The sequence below is a fragment of the Rhodnius prolixus genome, unplaced genomic scaffold (assembly GCF_049639745.1).
Source record: "Rhodnius prolixus isolate KJV_2025 unplaced genomic scaffold, Rpr scaffold_1, whole genome shotgun sequence".
Taxonomy (NCBI): Eukaryota; Metazoa; Arthropoda; class Insecta; order Hemiptera; family Reduviidae; genus Rhodnius; species Rhodnius prolixus.
Window position 1 is genome coordinate 4,099,231 of NW_027411581.1, and position 15,858 is coordinate 4,115,088.

A 15,858-nucleotide genomic window follows, 5' to 3' on the forward strand; every position below is an offset into this window, starting at 1 on the left:
TATACTACTTGTAAAATTGTGCGTAAAACTAAAATGATCCAAAAGAGAAGCCAGTCCCCACCTCACTCGTATAAATAATATATAAAACTTATTCTAATGAATGATCCTACGACTATGAGTATGTAATGTGTATAGTATAAATGTTAACAGAAATTTGTAGGAGCTACTTCAATGAAAATCTAAAAAGAATTGTGAAAATATTTTCAAAGAAGTGGTACTTACTGTTTGAAGAAGAATTACCATCCAACTCTGAATTTCAGCATTCATTGATTTAATCCACCTTAATATTAAATGGGCGATTGAACCATTGTGAACTCAAAAAAAACATTAAACAGACCGGCCTTCTACTGTTCCTTAAAAATTATATTTCCCTGGAAAAATTTTACGAATAAAAGCTCATGCCATGGTAATCAAAGCTAAAATACTAAAGCTAGTGTGATAGCCACTACACCAAATATGAAGAAGTGATATAATACGTAGCTTTTATGTTATCACAATCAGATTGTTAACCATATAAAGAACGAAATCTCAATTCTACTTCGCCAACGGCCATACCATGTTGAACACACCGGTTCTCGTCCGATCACCGAAGTTAAGCAACATCGGGCGTGGTTAGTACCTGGATGGGTGACCGCCTGGGAACACCGCGTGCTGTTGGCATTTTTTTTAAATTTTGTTTTTTATGAAGAAAAGTTAGTTTAGTGGTATGAGGACAAAAGTATATTATACTACAAATTTTATTTTTTAACTCGTAAAAGATTATTTTCTATTATCAGGAGTATTTCATAGTGTAAACTCAGGGAGTATTTATTCATACCAACCAAAGATTCAGTTAGTCTCTTAGATTTGTTTTACATTCATCGCTCTTAGCAGTTTCCACCATGAAAACAACTAAAACCTCAACCACTTACATAATTTAATCCACCAGTTTCACGGAAGTTCTCGCCAACGGCCATACCATGTTGAATACACCGGTTCTCGTCCGATCACCGAAGTTAAGCAACATCGGGCGTGGTTAGTACCTGGATGGGTGACCGCCTGGGAACACCGCGTGCTGTTGGCACTTTTTTTTACGTTTTATTTATTGTTATATTTCCGCTACTACTCTTAAATTTTTGTAAGTCTTTTATTAGCAAATAATAGAAATTAACGCACAATTTAGTGTTCGCCAATTTTCAAGGAAAACCAGCGTATCAACAAAAATTGTTCTTCTTAGCATCACTAGATAAAAATCGACCTTAGCTAGATAATATCTCAATTAAAAGATAAGATTCGACGATGTCGGATTGTAAATTATATTCTGGAAAAGTAATAATAGAGTGGTATTGTTTGTCTTACGACAGTTTCCACTATTCAGCATTCGTCTAGCCATAAATACCATTTGGATGAGTTTTCTTATCCAGGAATACTTATATGGCTAATGATACTAAAAGATTTTCTTCCCACACTAGTTGTACTCAAAACTACCTTGAAGAAAAACCTTTCATGACGTACGTGAACTCAGTTATTTCAGTTACAGATTCGGTTTTAACAAGTTGCTTGAGACGCTTTATTTGTGCCAAGTTTGACGCCGAATAACGAATTTCTTCCTTAAGTGACAGATCGTCGACTGCTGCGTCTTCTATTCCATCGATAACAAAGATCCACACACATTTCTTGAAAATATACAAACTATAGAAGCTGGAAAGTACAACCGGCTTCAACTGAAACCAATCTTAGCATCTGTTGACAACATTTCACATCCACTTATTGATTTGAAACATAAATGGAACATTTTGAACGCCATTTATGTGCAGATAGTTTTTGCTTCTTTAAAAGATCGATGGAAATCTGAATCCTACTAGAACCTTTAATGAATCATACTTGCTTAATGAATAAAATTGAATATTTGTTGATAAACTGGTGAGATTTTTTTCAAATCAAGCTCTTTCCAAAGTTATTATTGTAATGTTTGAATTTTTCTGTGGGGTGGCGCACCAAATATTAAACCATGAACGTTATGGCATTCCAAACTTTACAGTAAGAACAAAAAACCAAGGTCAGCCAGTGAATTGTCCATTTATTCAATGAAATTATAGGCTTTAAAGTTATAAAAGCTTCCAATTAATTTTGTTGTTTCTTCAACTTCCAAGGAGTGTACACACTGTCAATGTTAAAAATAACTTTAATTTATTTGATATTATTGTGCTGGAGATCTAAGAGCTATATACTTGATATGGTGTAGTTGCATAACTGTATCATATCGATATTTCCTGCTCTATCACGTCTGTGTTAATAATTTCAGTAGTTTATGGGAACTTTGAGAGAACAACAGTTACACAAACAGTGAAGAAGATGGCGCAGGGTGTATACTATTGTGTTCTTGTTTGTCAACAAAGATTGTAAATGGCACAATAGTTTCTATTTTGAGTATGGTGTAATCATGTAAATATTTAATATAATATTTTATTTTGGCTCTTGTGTAATTCGTTTAGGAAGTGCAATATTTCTAGGTTACTACTGGTTAGGAAAAAAAAAAAAAAACTCAACCATCAAAAGGAAAGTGCCTTTTCTTCCTTTCGTACGAGACTGTTGTTCTTTTATTTAAAATATTAGTAGAATTTAAGTGCTTAGAAATGATGCAACAAGTTTTTAAATCGCTACCTGATGATAAACCAATTACTGCCATATGTATTATTGAAGATTTAACAAAAAATCCTTCAGGATTTACAGTAGTGAGTAAGCCCACTTAACATGTTCTTTCTTTTGAATCGAATGTAGATGAGTCATACTTTTATTTTTATATTTTCCTTATAGGTGTCACGAACTCACGATCAAGATTCAGATGCTGATTTATGGAAAGGTAGTACATTTTTTGGTGGTAAAATCTCAAGATATTTATGTTTATCGAAAACAGCAGGTATTGGAGATTATATAGTAGAAAGTATAGGCGTGATTGCAGAAAAAGGTCCACCTCCAGATGGTTATGTCCTCGTATCTAGAACTATTGATACAGGTAACTAAATTGTTATAAATTTAAAATTTCTACAAAACATTCAAAATGGGTATTTGACCAGAAAATTCAAATTTTTAAACTTCAATTCTGGTTTATTTTTGTTTAGTTCTTGTCAAAAACTTTCTAAATATGGCAATAATAAATGTAATGATTTCCAGATGCTAAAGCTTGGAAAAAACGTCAAATTTGTTATCGACTAACAAGACGTAATGTCGCTTCCTCAGCTGTATCTGATGTCATACTGTTGAGTAAAAGTAATCAAGCACCAGAAGGATTCGAATTAGTAGGGTAAGATTGTTTTTTTTTTTAAATCATATTATAACTGGATATATTTGTGAAGTGGTATGACAATATATATTGGCTTCTTATATTTTAAAGAGGCTGTCTTTCTGTTTAAGTTCAGTGCTATGTGACCCCTAGTAAAATGCAAATTTCATATATTAATTTCCTAAATTGAACCCCTTCACCAAGAAATAGTTGTAATATTGTACTTACATAAAATTTTATCCTGTTTCATCAAATTTAATAATTGGTCGCCAAGCTGTCAGAACTGAAACAAAACTATATATATACGTTAGATTATTTTATGATTTGCACATCAGTTTGGACTCAAAAAATGATACTTCTATGTCATTGTGGGGATTTGTTGCATCTCCTAGGGGAGCACCTCATCAGTTCTGTCATTTCTTAGACCCAAGAGATTGAATTTTTTTTTTTTTTAATTTGACCAGACCTCTTAGCCCTTTTACACAGTCCGGAAATACGTGTCATGCCGTTTCTTCTTCCTGGGCAAACCTGTTCTGGGCTAAATATTCCTTAGCTCTAAGATGGCCAAAAGAAAGGCCTATTTATTTCTAAACTTAGGCAAGTGACTGACTGCTAATAGTGAACTTCCTTGACTTCCACTTCTCTCAAGTTTTCACACTCCATTTCTAAGACTAAATTTACTTTGTTGTCTGCAATATTGAGGCATTTTGCAACGTAAATTATTTAGATCTTTCAGGCTGGGTGTGCTGTTGCAAGAAAATTTTTGTAATTCGACTAAGTTCATTAATTGTAGGGATCTGTTTTTTAAATATTGATTTAATAAAATTAAGAATTTTATTGAAAAAAAATTGCAGATGAAAATGCCTTGAAAAATTTTAAAGATTTACAGCTTAACATAACACAATTGAAATTCATGTAAAATTTGTTTAGTAATGTAGTTTATTCTTGAAATAAATGTTTCAGATTATTTAACTTTTAATCCTACATTTATAACAAATCTATTACTAATCTATTCTAATTATGAATTAATTCCATGGGGGAATTAAAATAAATTATTCAGTCTTTTGTTTACTTTCTTAATTTAAATACTACACAAAATCTAATGAAAAATCAGTTATCTTCTTTTTTGTCATGTTGAGTAAATAATAATATTGTTTTTATTTTATTTATTTATTTTTTATTAATTTTTAAAAACAAAAATTAAAAATTAATTTGTTGAAGGAAGAAGAAGAAGAAAGGTTATTGTTAAATGTTTGGTTATCAGTCTAAAAGTTGAAGTAAAATTATAAGTAGGGTTATATTTTTCGGTGGAAGAAAGCGAGGTGAAATATTTCCTAAGTTCTTGCTTGTTCATTTTTACAAATTATAACATCTGTTCTAATCCAACCATCGAGACTAGTAGACTATTCTAGAATTAAAAGGAAGAGAACGCACTATTCTAAAACTGAGAGTTATCCCGCTTAATCGCTAAAGTACTCCAATAGGAGGAGCTGAGTATGATCCGCTAATATCTCTTCCATCCAAAGCTACGAACAGAAATCATTAGACTGGCATTATAAATTCAACTGTATAATTCTTGCTAACTTCTGGACAGCTCTTATGGCTAGATTATATGTTCTATCAAGTTAACTCTCAAGATTACTTGGAGATCTTCCCAAGAATCTTGCTCCTCTGGGAGAAGTGGCCAAGCATTGAGGCAGTGATCTCCTGTCGTCGTAAGAGTATTCCGCTGGAATTCTCATTGAATCTGTTTTTGTTTTTTTGTACCATCACATCTAATCGTGGCTGAATAAGTCGCGGAAATGAGGTGGAACCATCAGGCTTATGAAAAAATTCGTTAATAGTTTTCTCACCTAAACTGATGAAGGAATTGAAGCATTGATTAAGGCGGGTCGCCATTCGGATGACCATAGGCAATCCGTAGGAAGCAATGCACTTTAGTTTGTTAAGAAGAGAATATAGCAAGTTATAGCTAAACAACCTTTCAGAAATTGGTTGTCAACTCATTATTTTTTCTGCTTCAGATCTATAAATGGACTGGGCGTTTGTATTAAAAAAATTCAATTAAAGCCCATTCTGAGTACATCACCTGCCCCGATTTTAGGTTACAGGTAAGCATTTCCTATATTTAAAATTTCATTTATTATTAAAAATGATTAAAATTAAAATTGGCCAACTTCATTGTATTACAGTCTCAATCCTAACGGAGTACCCTTGCCAGGAATTACGTCACAGAAAACTAACGGAATCTACCCATCAGCAGTAGTCTGTAAAGACTCGAAACCTGATAAGATTACCGCATCTCCTAGTGATGAATACGTGAATCTTTTAGTGCCTCAAAGACCAGCGCCTCCAGTTCCATCACCTCAAAGTAATGTACAACCTCTGCCACGACCGAATCCACCACCAAGACCACCACAACCTGCTACTTGCTATTACGGTACCCTCACTCAACACCATGGTCAGTTGGTTTTCTTAGAGTAATTTGTTCATCTTGAAAATTTTATTAACTTTATGTTCAAATTTTTACAGGACTAGAGGGGATTCCATTTGTCTTGCATCCATCACTTCAGCTGCTGTGCGATAAACAACCATTGGTAAGTTAATCTCTCACATTTCTACTAACAAATATCTTAGGAAGTACTAATGGTAGTTTTGAGAATGGTAATGCGTTCGCACATCCAGTTCTCTTAGCAGATGATGTGGCTCTTGTCGTCCCTTCATAAGATGAGTTCTAAAGAGCAGCCCATGTTTTCTCATCAGACTTCAGCTTTTAAAGAAAAAGATAAAGGGACATTGAGAAATGACGGAAGTGTAGAACAGACAATTTGGCTGTATCGTATTCCATCTGCAAAATAAAGAAGTTTAGAAAAGGAATAATATTTAGCAATGGCCAGAGAAAGTCTTAAATAAATTTATTGATGCCCTTCATCAGGAGCTTTCTAGAAAACAATTTCAAAATATTCCAATTTGATGGCACGAAATGTGACATTTACACGTAATAGAGTAACTTGACGGCTTACTTTGAGGTGGCCTAAAATGCCAAAATCTTGACGATATCGTAGAAATTAGGTTCCAGAAGTGGAGGAATTCGAAATGAATGATAGAATGGTATTAGTAGGGAAGGTGCATCGTCAGCAAAGCAGTAGACTTCTCTGACTACCTTTCGGAAGCCCCCTGGAGATGGATTGGTAACTCTAAAATGAAGCTAGAGTATTAGGCGCCTAGGTTCGGATACTCAGTACCACTAGGCAACTTTACCAGTGTCATCCAGCTTGAAAATTGTACAATTTGGAAAAAGTGTCCAGTTCAACGTGTTAGGAATGATTGGAATCAGGATACATCTTTCCATGCCGATGGTAAAACCATCATTTAGTTCATTGAACAGTGTGCTAATGTGTTACCTGTTCAATAATGCCGACTTTTCAAGATCTCCTGGTACTCAAAGCATTCACAACTTAGCCTTTTTTGCCAGGAAAGGATCTGGAACTTCTGAATTTCAATTAGGACATGATAGGCTGCACATGTTGAACAGGTTTCCCCTTGATTATCGAAGACACTAGAAGCATGTAAAGAAGTGTAGCCTGTGCTGGTTCTTTGAATCCTAGACAAGTCATTCCAACCATCTGCTGGAAATTTTTCAGATTCTAGATTTTCTAGGACATAGATGATTTGGTCCCGGAAGAGTTGCTTAACTTAGCGCTGTCTCATTTTTATGGTGGGGACGATGATGCACAACTTTTTCTTGGTTGTGAACACTCGTTGAAGGTCTGGTAGTTATTGAACAAGTAGGATTTTCGAGATTGCGAGATTCTCTGGCCGCACTTAATAAACTTCTCTTCTCAGATTATCCGAGTACTAAAAATTCTTGAAAGTCAACCGTTTATTTAAAAGAAAAGCTAATATTTTAGTAATTTGCATTTTATTGTAAGTTGCAGATTTCACATTTGAAGAGCAAAACGAAAGAAGAGATAGACAAAGAAGTGAGTTATTGTTTTTTTCTTTAATTAATCTGCTACATTATTAATTTCTCTACAAGGAATGCATTCTGATTTCGAGTTTTCACGGAAAATATCCGTTTTGATGTCCCCTGAATCCGAAAAAGTGATTTTGAAATAGTCTCACATGAAATAATCTTAAGGGAAGAGATTGGGTAGGTGTCCTATCTCTAAAGAACCATTTGAGAATGTAATTTACGATTTTGAGTCCTAATTTATTTTCTTTTTCAGGAAGTTTGAATGCATTACTAAAATTTTGAGTTTAATGGAAATTCCAACAACGGAAGTACTACTTCACTGAATGGATCATTTCCTTTTTTAAGATTTTCTTATAGAAAACTCCGATGAGTTTCTTTACGACTTTTCATACTCATTGTCTACTGCATTTATTTGAGAAATTTCTCCAGACTAATAAGTTCAACGGGACTTTTAAGAGAGTCGGTGTATTTTTTTGCCCCTTAAGGTGTCATTTTGGTATAATATACAGAAATACATGTTTAAAGGGGGATTAAAATATCCTCGGAAACTCCTTAGTTGATAGGCAATTTCCAAAAATCTGAAACAACACATTATTGGCGGTTAAAATGAGGGACGATTTCCAAGATTGATGATTTTAGTGTGTGTGCGTGATTTTTTAAAGAAATTAATCAGTAATATTCTTTTATTATAATTTTTTTTCAGTATTATTATGATTTCCGATTGGAAAGAGAGTCAACATAGCGTAAGCCGGCTGATCAAGCTCTACAATTTCATGAAATGAGACGAGTGAGTAAAAGAGCTATTAGAAAACTGTGCGGACAACAGCTTTTATAGTTATCATATATATATATATATAGAACATTTATTATAATAAATAATTATCACCTTTTTATCAATTATTACTGAAAGTTGTAATTTTTATAAGATATTATAAATAGAAAATAAAGATTAAAAAAAAAATGCTTTGAGTTATCTCAAGGGGGGAAAAAAATCATGAAAATATGGTGGTAAAATAAAAATGATAATTGATAAATTTATAATAAAGAAATAAATAAAATTGTCGGTAAACAAAAAACATCAGGGTTCTTTGTGTAATTACTCAATTTATTAATATCAGCTGTCTTGATTTAGAATTTAATTAAAAAAAGAAAAAAAAATCAATGGATTATGTACAGCCATCTTGATAATCGTAATTGCATAATAAAAGGGTCAATTTTTGAACTCCTTTTTAATTTTATTTTAGACGAAAAAATTTTAAGCTTTATTTACTTCAATAGTTTCGTAATTCCATCCAAGTTTAATAATGATCACACCAGTAAATAAATTTGCTCAAATTTGTCAACTAATTTCATATTTGAGTATAGAATAAAATGATCAATAAATCACGTATTATTTTTTAAAAAACAATTTGGACCCTTTTTTGCATGAAATGTTCGTTAAATATAAAATGATTTTTTTTTTTTTTTTGTAAAAACTAGAACTGAATTGTTTAAAGTAACTCAATAAGTAGTCTTTACTGGTTTTTTTGATTTTTGTTTCAATTTCTTGTAAAAAAAAATGTCGTACAAATGATCAAATATTAGTATTGTATTTTACTTAGTTCCCAATTATCTTTTTAGATTAAACCATTTGTGATAAGTATGAATTTTAATTCAGAATTTCGTGAATGAATTAACATGAATTTGATTTTAAAAATGAATAACAGGGAAAATTGTTCAAATATACTTAGTAAAGTAATCGACATTTTTTTTTTTTTTTTCAGGCGGGGCTTAACGTCCAACTACCAATTTTTAAGTACACTAATTATATTTTTATTTAATTTAAAAAAAAAAAGGTGTATTTTTTATTGAATTTTATATTTTTATCTGCAAATACCATTCAGTTTTTACGAACTTATTATCTTAAAGTAAAGAAACAGGGGCTGGTGTTGGTCTAGTGGTTAAGATAGTGGCTTCGTATGTGGGAGGTCATAATTCGACAACGTTTTATTTGTTAGAAAAAATTGTTAATAGTAAAATATAAGCTTCTGCCCTCAACCACGTCACCTACTTGGTAGTTGGACGTAAAGCGCCGCCTGGAAAAAGTAGATGATACTTTACTTCTTTAAAATAAAGAAATAATAAAAAAAAATTAGAATTTTAATAAAAATAAGCCAAAAAAAGAAAAGAAAATTATTTAAAGATTAAATTTTAAGGAGGATTATTGATAAGAAAATGTTTAAGACATCACTGATTACAAATGCAAACATAACCTGCTCTGCTGAATCGTCTCAATTTGTAAACTCAGCAAACTATAAAATTTCTAAAAGTAATGACAAAGCCATTAAATGTTTTGTATTTAAAAATATAATTGGATATGTTCATGGTAATAATTTTAATAAATTTCAATGATATACAATTAAAAAAAAAAAAAATTGTTTTTGCATGAACTTGTATTTATTGAGGAGTTTAAAATGATAATAATTTTGTCCGAATCTTTGACAATTGAAAGATAACTGTGTTTTTTTTAAGAAAGCAAAAACATTAATTATAAACGTGTTAATTGTATCCATTATTAGTCTGATTTGAAACTTCTAGTACCTAATAGGATTGATCAAGCATTACTGATTATCATCTACTACCAGCACCCCCTCCGAAATCCAATGTTTTGCTTGTTGATTGATTTGTAAGTAGAATTAATGGTTATTGTATCAATGGTACCGTTATTTTATATAATAATTGGAAGTTTGTTTGAGGTAAATTGAGAAATGTAAGAATTTTAAGGGGGCTAAACGATAGCGGTTACCTACTGTTTATTTAAAGCTCTTATTGGAATTTGGTAACTTGGGCCGATTAAATTGACGGGAATACTAGTTAAGGATTTTAGCCGAGAATGGAGTATGGTTCAAATCTGTAATGTCTGTTCAATATGTGGAAAATAAAGTTCAAAGAGCAGGCGTTAGTTAAGTAGTGGCGTTCGAATCCTCCGGAAAAACTAGTATCGAGAGAAATTTTCATTACAAGAGTTTTTGTTTGTCCAATTCAAGTCCAGGAATTTGGACTTTAATTTATCAAAGTTTCTGTTCAGAGACTCTATTTAGTTTCGCTAAATACCAAAGTGGAAGAAGCAACAATAAGATCCAATCTTTTGAGATCTTAAACTTAAGATCCTTTTCTTGTTATACATAAAATAAAGTTATCCAACATGAGGAAGTAGGCAAATAAACATTATTTAAAGTTAATAGTTACGTAAATGATGATATGAGGTTGCCTAGAATTACTTTTAAAACATAGGTTTTTGCATAAAACGACAAAATCAACCATTGATGCAAAAACCATGATGGAAATGAGTAAAATCTTATTGGAAAATTAATTTCCGAATTAGCCCATTATTTTCTCGTCTTCCGTAATGCTTGATCCTTATTTGAACTTATTAACATTGTAAACCTGAAGATTTACCATATTTTTAGTAAATTGATTTTCTTGTGGCCAACGTTTCTCTTAGCCTATCTAACTGCACAAAACGTATCCATAGTTATTATTATTTTTAATATTTAAGATGCTCAAAAGTAAATTTTGGGTATACGAATTTATTAATATCATAAAAAATTAGACTTGATAATGTGTTCCGTGTAGATGCTCAGTTTTAAGGGTTTTTTTTTGCATAACATCAGTTCATTTTGAGGAAAAACATAAATGATGAGAAAGTTACGTTGATCGAAAAAAAAAATTGTGTTTTAGTACTGGAGTTTGGAGTTTTATTTTTTTAACTTACTTTTATAATATTGTGTCATAGATTGTTCGCTGCTTTGCTTTATTTTATATTTATTTATTTATTGTTTATTTTTAATCTTAATTTTACATAAAATTAAAAGTTTCCTACTAAAATACCTATTATTAATAACAAACAGCATTAAAACCATTCTGTAATCCAGTAAACAGTTTATACTGTGCCAACTATGTTTATACTGTTTATAAAGTATATACTGTGCCAATCAATTAATTGTATACTGTTATTGGGAATAACTATTAATTTTATTTTAAGAAAAACAAAATATTACAAAAAGCTAATTAGTCCATAGACAAATGCATATTAATTAAATGCTAAAATTGTTAACCTATGCTATTATAGATTTGTGTAATCAACAAAAGCATGAAGTAGAACAACAGCTTTTACCTAGGCAAATTGCGTTTCAGAAATTGGATATAAAAAACGAATGCGGTTTGAATGTTTTCTGTATCATGTGATGAAAATTCGTAAGCTTAATTTTAGCTTCGAGGTTTTGTTCCTACCTTCGAAGTAATCTATTTCCGCAAGGAAATCCACGGGTTATGTCCAATTTTTGTTGTTGTTGAACACTGGCGCTGGAAGATTATTTTCTGGAAGTGATAGACTTTCAGTTTGAACACGTAGTACTTACTGTCTATCGGCGTCAATCGATGCTATTTTACATAATTGCTGTAGTGGGTTACTCTAGAAACTATTACGTTATTAGAATTACGTTAAAAAAAAACTTAAAGTGAATTCTATCTGAACCCATCCCAATGTAAACAAGATAACGACATTGCTTTTAATTTGCTTAAAATTGCTTTTATAACACACTTTTTGATTTCTTAAGAATTTATATTTCTAACTTTCGACTTAGTCACGTTTGTTACAGAAAAACTGATCGAAAAAATGCCATTGACTTAGTCAAATAAGATAGTATATTTTTTGCCTAGGTATAAGTCTGTTTTTTCTTCCAACTCTATAGTTACAAGAGAATGATTATTAACTTGCCAAAAATTTAATAAGAGAAAAACGGTTTCACAAGTTTTTCATTTCTTTTTTTTCTTTTTTAGTTCATAAAACTGTAAGGAAAAACCTGCTAATGTTGAAATTAAAGATTTGTTGAAAAGAAAAAAACTAAATCTTAGTAATTGGTTCGTGATTGCGTAAGGATAGAAAAAGTCATTCCGTTATTTAGAATTATTGCCAATTTTACTGGCAGGCTTCCAGCTTCCAATCAGATGTCGTCACGGGACTGAAACGAATAGCTAGCATACTTTACTATTGATTTCCTTAAGCTCAAATCATTTACAATCGTAAAGGCGAGATAATATTAGAATTCAAATTCTATATTACAACTAATTGTACAAGTATTCTAAAATTGTAAGGGATTTTTTTCCCCAATTGAATACTTTAAGAAGTTTTGGGTGTTTCTTTATTCAGGACATATTCCTCAAAGTCCTAGTTTCTTTCATTTTAATCTGGGCCCCTTTCTCTTCTCTCCCCTGCGTAGGCATCCACATTTACGCTAAATAAGATTCTGGGTGTACGACTGGGCACCAACTCTAATAGATGACCAGCCCACATGAGCGTATTTCGTTGGATTTTTTGAACGCCTAGCTTGAAGTCAAAATTTGCCCTGAGTTGCTACATTACCAATAGATCTAAATAAACACTTTAACTAGTTTTTGTATCTAATTTGATTCTTACGATTAGTTCATTTAGCCAAATTCACTAAACTAATCATTAATCAAATCAGCCGTTCTAAAAGGTGAAATATTGGCATTAAAACAAATCTTAATATACAAAAAGCCACCATATTTAAAGATTTTTGTTTTGAAAACTTGTAAATAAGAAATAATTAGCCCGTGATCATTTCACGTTTAATTCTTAATTCTCTCCGGTTGATTGTTAAAATATAAAAGTAAGTATAAAAGAAAAAAAAAATATGGAGTTAGTTTATTTTTAAAATTGATACGTATTATAAAACTATTTAAAAAGAAAAAAAATTGAAATGAAATCGTAAATATCATTCAAAAGAAATAACAATATTTAATTCTGTGATATCCCTTCTTCCCTGTTATTAAAAAAAAATAATTATATCTTTGTAGATAAATAAACTATTAATAGTCAGAAGAAATTTTCAGAAAAAAAAAAAAATTAAGTATGTTCCTTAATAAGAAAAATAAATAGGGAGCTTGAAATAAATAAATGTGGTTAGTTGTAACTTGGTGTTCAATCATAGGGACTACGAATAGTTCCGGAGGAAATGGAGACGCGCAAATCCCAGGTGTGACTTAACTGTGAAGCTGGGTACATTTAGAAAACAACACGGTGAATATCTACTCGAAGCCTTTCATAACTGTCAGTTTTGGACTGTCAACAATCTCTTAGCTGGCAATTACACCTTCAATTCATATTCTGAGAACTTGATCGTATTCTCGTTCATAGGAAATAATGTTCTCTGAAATATCCTTTTAAAGACCAAGTTCGGTTGGAGGTAGTCTTGATTTTGATCAGGGTTTTGGAAAGGGCTGAGATGGTACTGGGTTCCTCACAGAGCTCACACTTCAGAGAGGAGTCTAATCCCGTATTAGACAATGTGATTTAAGGAGACATCACATTGACAGAGGTGTTCGTAGTATTTATGGAATTAAAACTGTCCAGTGGACAATTGATCGTCAAGAAATGTGTAGACAAGAAAAATCACATCTCACGGATATCTGTTGAGAGTTGTCGGGAGATTAGGAACTTAAGGTCGGAAGAGTCTGTTGTTCGAACAGCTTATGCTGTTTTCCCTTAAGAGTGTTGTTCGATTCACTTAGACTGGATTTAACTTAGCTGGTTTAATTCTAAAGTTTAAATTCAGAGCTTTTTTTTTCCTGAGCTACTGATGCCCGGGAACTCTGCTCTTCCTCCCAGTTAGTTAATCCAGCTTAAAGTCGGTCTCATTAAGGCGCTGCATCCCAAAGCGAGTTCTCATTTCCACCAATACAATTCTATGCCCTCATGATTGAATATACTAGTAAATCATTTAGAAATATTGTTACTTTATTTTTTACTGGAAACTTATTGATAATAAATAATTTTACGTCATTATAGTTAGCCAAACTAAAAATAAATTTGCAAAACTGTTAGCAAAGATTTAAAAAAATAAATTTATGAATTAGATTGTTGAGGAATTATTATTTAGTTTCATTGAATTTTATGTTTTATTTGTAACTGTATTAAAAGTTATGCTTTATTTTTTTTATTTTTTAGTGAACAATGCTGGCATTCGCATATCATGCTACGAAAATATTGTACCAACCTAATTAAAATATTAAAACAAAATATATTGATTTTGTTTTTAATATTTTATTTTAGAAGTATCAAATGTTATCAAGACAAAATTATCATCTTTTGAAATTTGCCTGCCTTCGACTGACTAGTTATAACTTAAATGCCAAAAGCAAAAAACAATTATTATATATTTATAATTTTGATGACTATAATTATATAACGCTTTCATTGCCATATATTGTTGGATGATTTTTATTTTTGTTTTTCTAAAAATCATTATTGTAATCGAATTTATATTATATTTATTTTAGCCATTTCAATGCTTTGACTTTTTATTGTAGAATTTTTGTCTCTTTCTCCCTCACGACCAACAAAATGTTTCTTGGCCCATATATCATAGGCCGTAGTTACAATAAACGACGTATTAGTTGGTTGGGTTCATTAAACACAGTTTTCTTTTAGAAATATTAATCACGAGACGTTTCGACAACTCTAGAGCCTTTCTTTAGGAAATGGAGAGAAGTGAAAGAGAAATATGGAAAGTTGAAGGTTCACCAACTACCTAGAATCCTACCACCTTAACACTACTTCCATCTTCCCCAGTTCCTGAAGAAGTACACCCGAGTTTTAACCATCAATTTCTTAAAGTAAATTGTTTCTTGCCAATTGTCAACTATTAGAATGTGTATTGTACAGCGAAAAAGGACTTTGAACATGCTACATCCTGGGTACCCTGGAGTTTCTGCAATGTATTCGCTGGCGTAAATATATCAATAAATAGAAACATTTAAGAACTTTCAATTTACGTCAGTTAGGAAAGCAAAAACCTCAAGAATTACTGATATATTAATGATAAAGGTAAGGATAAAGATTTTGCAGGGCATTTCGAAATTAAATATGATTTAATAGGCATTGATTCAAACAAAACAATGGGAAGTTGAGTGGATGACAAAAATTACCACCGAAAGAACCATCAGGCAGTTCAATGAACAAGTTATCTTGATTTCTGATTGAAAATTAGAAAATTTTACTTTCTAAAACAAAAGTTTCAACAATAAATTCACTTTTCTATTGTTATCTTCATAAAACTTACCATTTCCATGTAGAAATATTACGTTTTTCCAACCATAGAAATTGATACAACTCTGATAAAATAACGAAGTTATTCAAAAAATAATTGGTTCCTAAAGATTATTTAAATTTTGGAAACACGAAAGTCTAGTTAATAAAGCAAGTTTAAAAAAATATTTGAACTTGTATTTATTTCTAATTACTTTTCTTAAAAGACTCGAAAAATGTAATGAGAACGCTCACAGTAATTCCTCAAATTGTAAATTTCAGTTTTTTTCTTGAAACCTTTCATTGTTTACATTAATTAGCTTCAACGTGTTATATACACTTCTAAAAATTTGCACTGATAAAATCATTTAAATAAAAAAATAACAGAGATTTAGAATTGCATAAACTTTTTTAAAGTTATAGGTGTAGAAAAAAAAATCGTCAAAAACTACATGAAACAGAAAATCATCACACTTTCGATTTCTCATTCACAAACATACTAAAATCAGAGAAAAATACACACAAAAAAGG

General features: G+C 31.2%; 1 protein-coding gene and 2 non-coding genes across 4 annotated transcripts; all 3 read left to right on the plus strand.

The window, feature by feature from the left end:
- Nucleotides 1–541: 541 nt before the first annotated feature.
- Nucleotides 542–660, plus strand: LOC141446331 (5S ribosomal RNA). The gene has a single exon (XR_012453640.1). It is a non-coding gene; the product is annotated as a 5S ribosomal RNA (ribosomal RNA).
- Nucleotides 661–944: 284 nt separating this feature from the next.
- On the plus strand, nucleotides 945–1,063 carry LOC141446392 (5S ribosomal RNA). The gene has a single exon (XR_012453688.1). It is a non-coding gene; the product is annotated as a 5S ribosomal RNA (ribosomal RNA).
- Nucleotides 1,064–2,079: 1,016 nt separating this feature from the next.
- On the plus strand, nucleotides 2,080–14,588 carry Mvb12 (multivesicular body subunit 12-like Mvb12). Of its 2 annotated transcripts, XM_074125222.1 has the most exons (9): nucleotides 2,120–2,424; nucleotides 2,493–2,714; nucleotides 2,797–2,995; nucleotides 3,154–3,283; nucleotides 5,287–5,373; nucleotides 5,455–5,723; nucleotides 5,795–5,859; nucleotides 7,195–7,245; nucleotides 7,942–14,588. In XM_074125222.1, exons 2-9 carry the CDS (start codon nucleotides 2,616–2,618, stop codon nucleotides 7,978–7,980), a joined length of 939 nt encoding a protein of 312 aa, XP_073981323.1. In that variant the 5' UTR covers nucleotides 2,120–2,424; nucleotides 2,493–2,615; the 3' UTR covers nucleotides 7,981–14,588. The 2 variants fall into 2 exon arrangements, with proteins under 2 accessions (XP_073981329.1, XP_073981323.1); XM_074125228.1 differs by having other exon boundaries at nucleotides 2,080–2,714; nucleotides 7,201–7,245.
- Nucleotides 14,589–15,858: the final 1,270 nt, after the last annotated feature.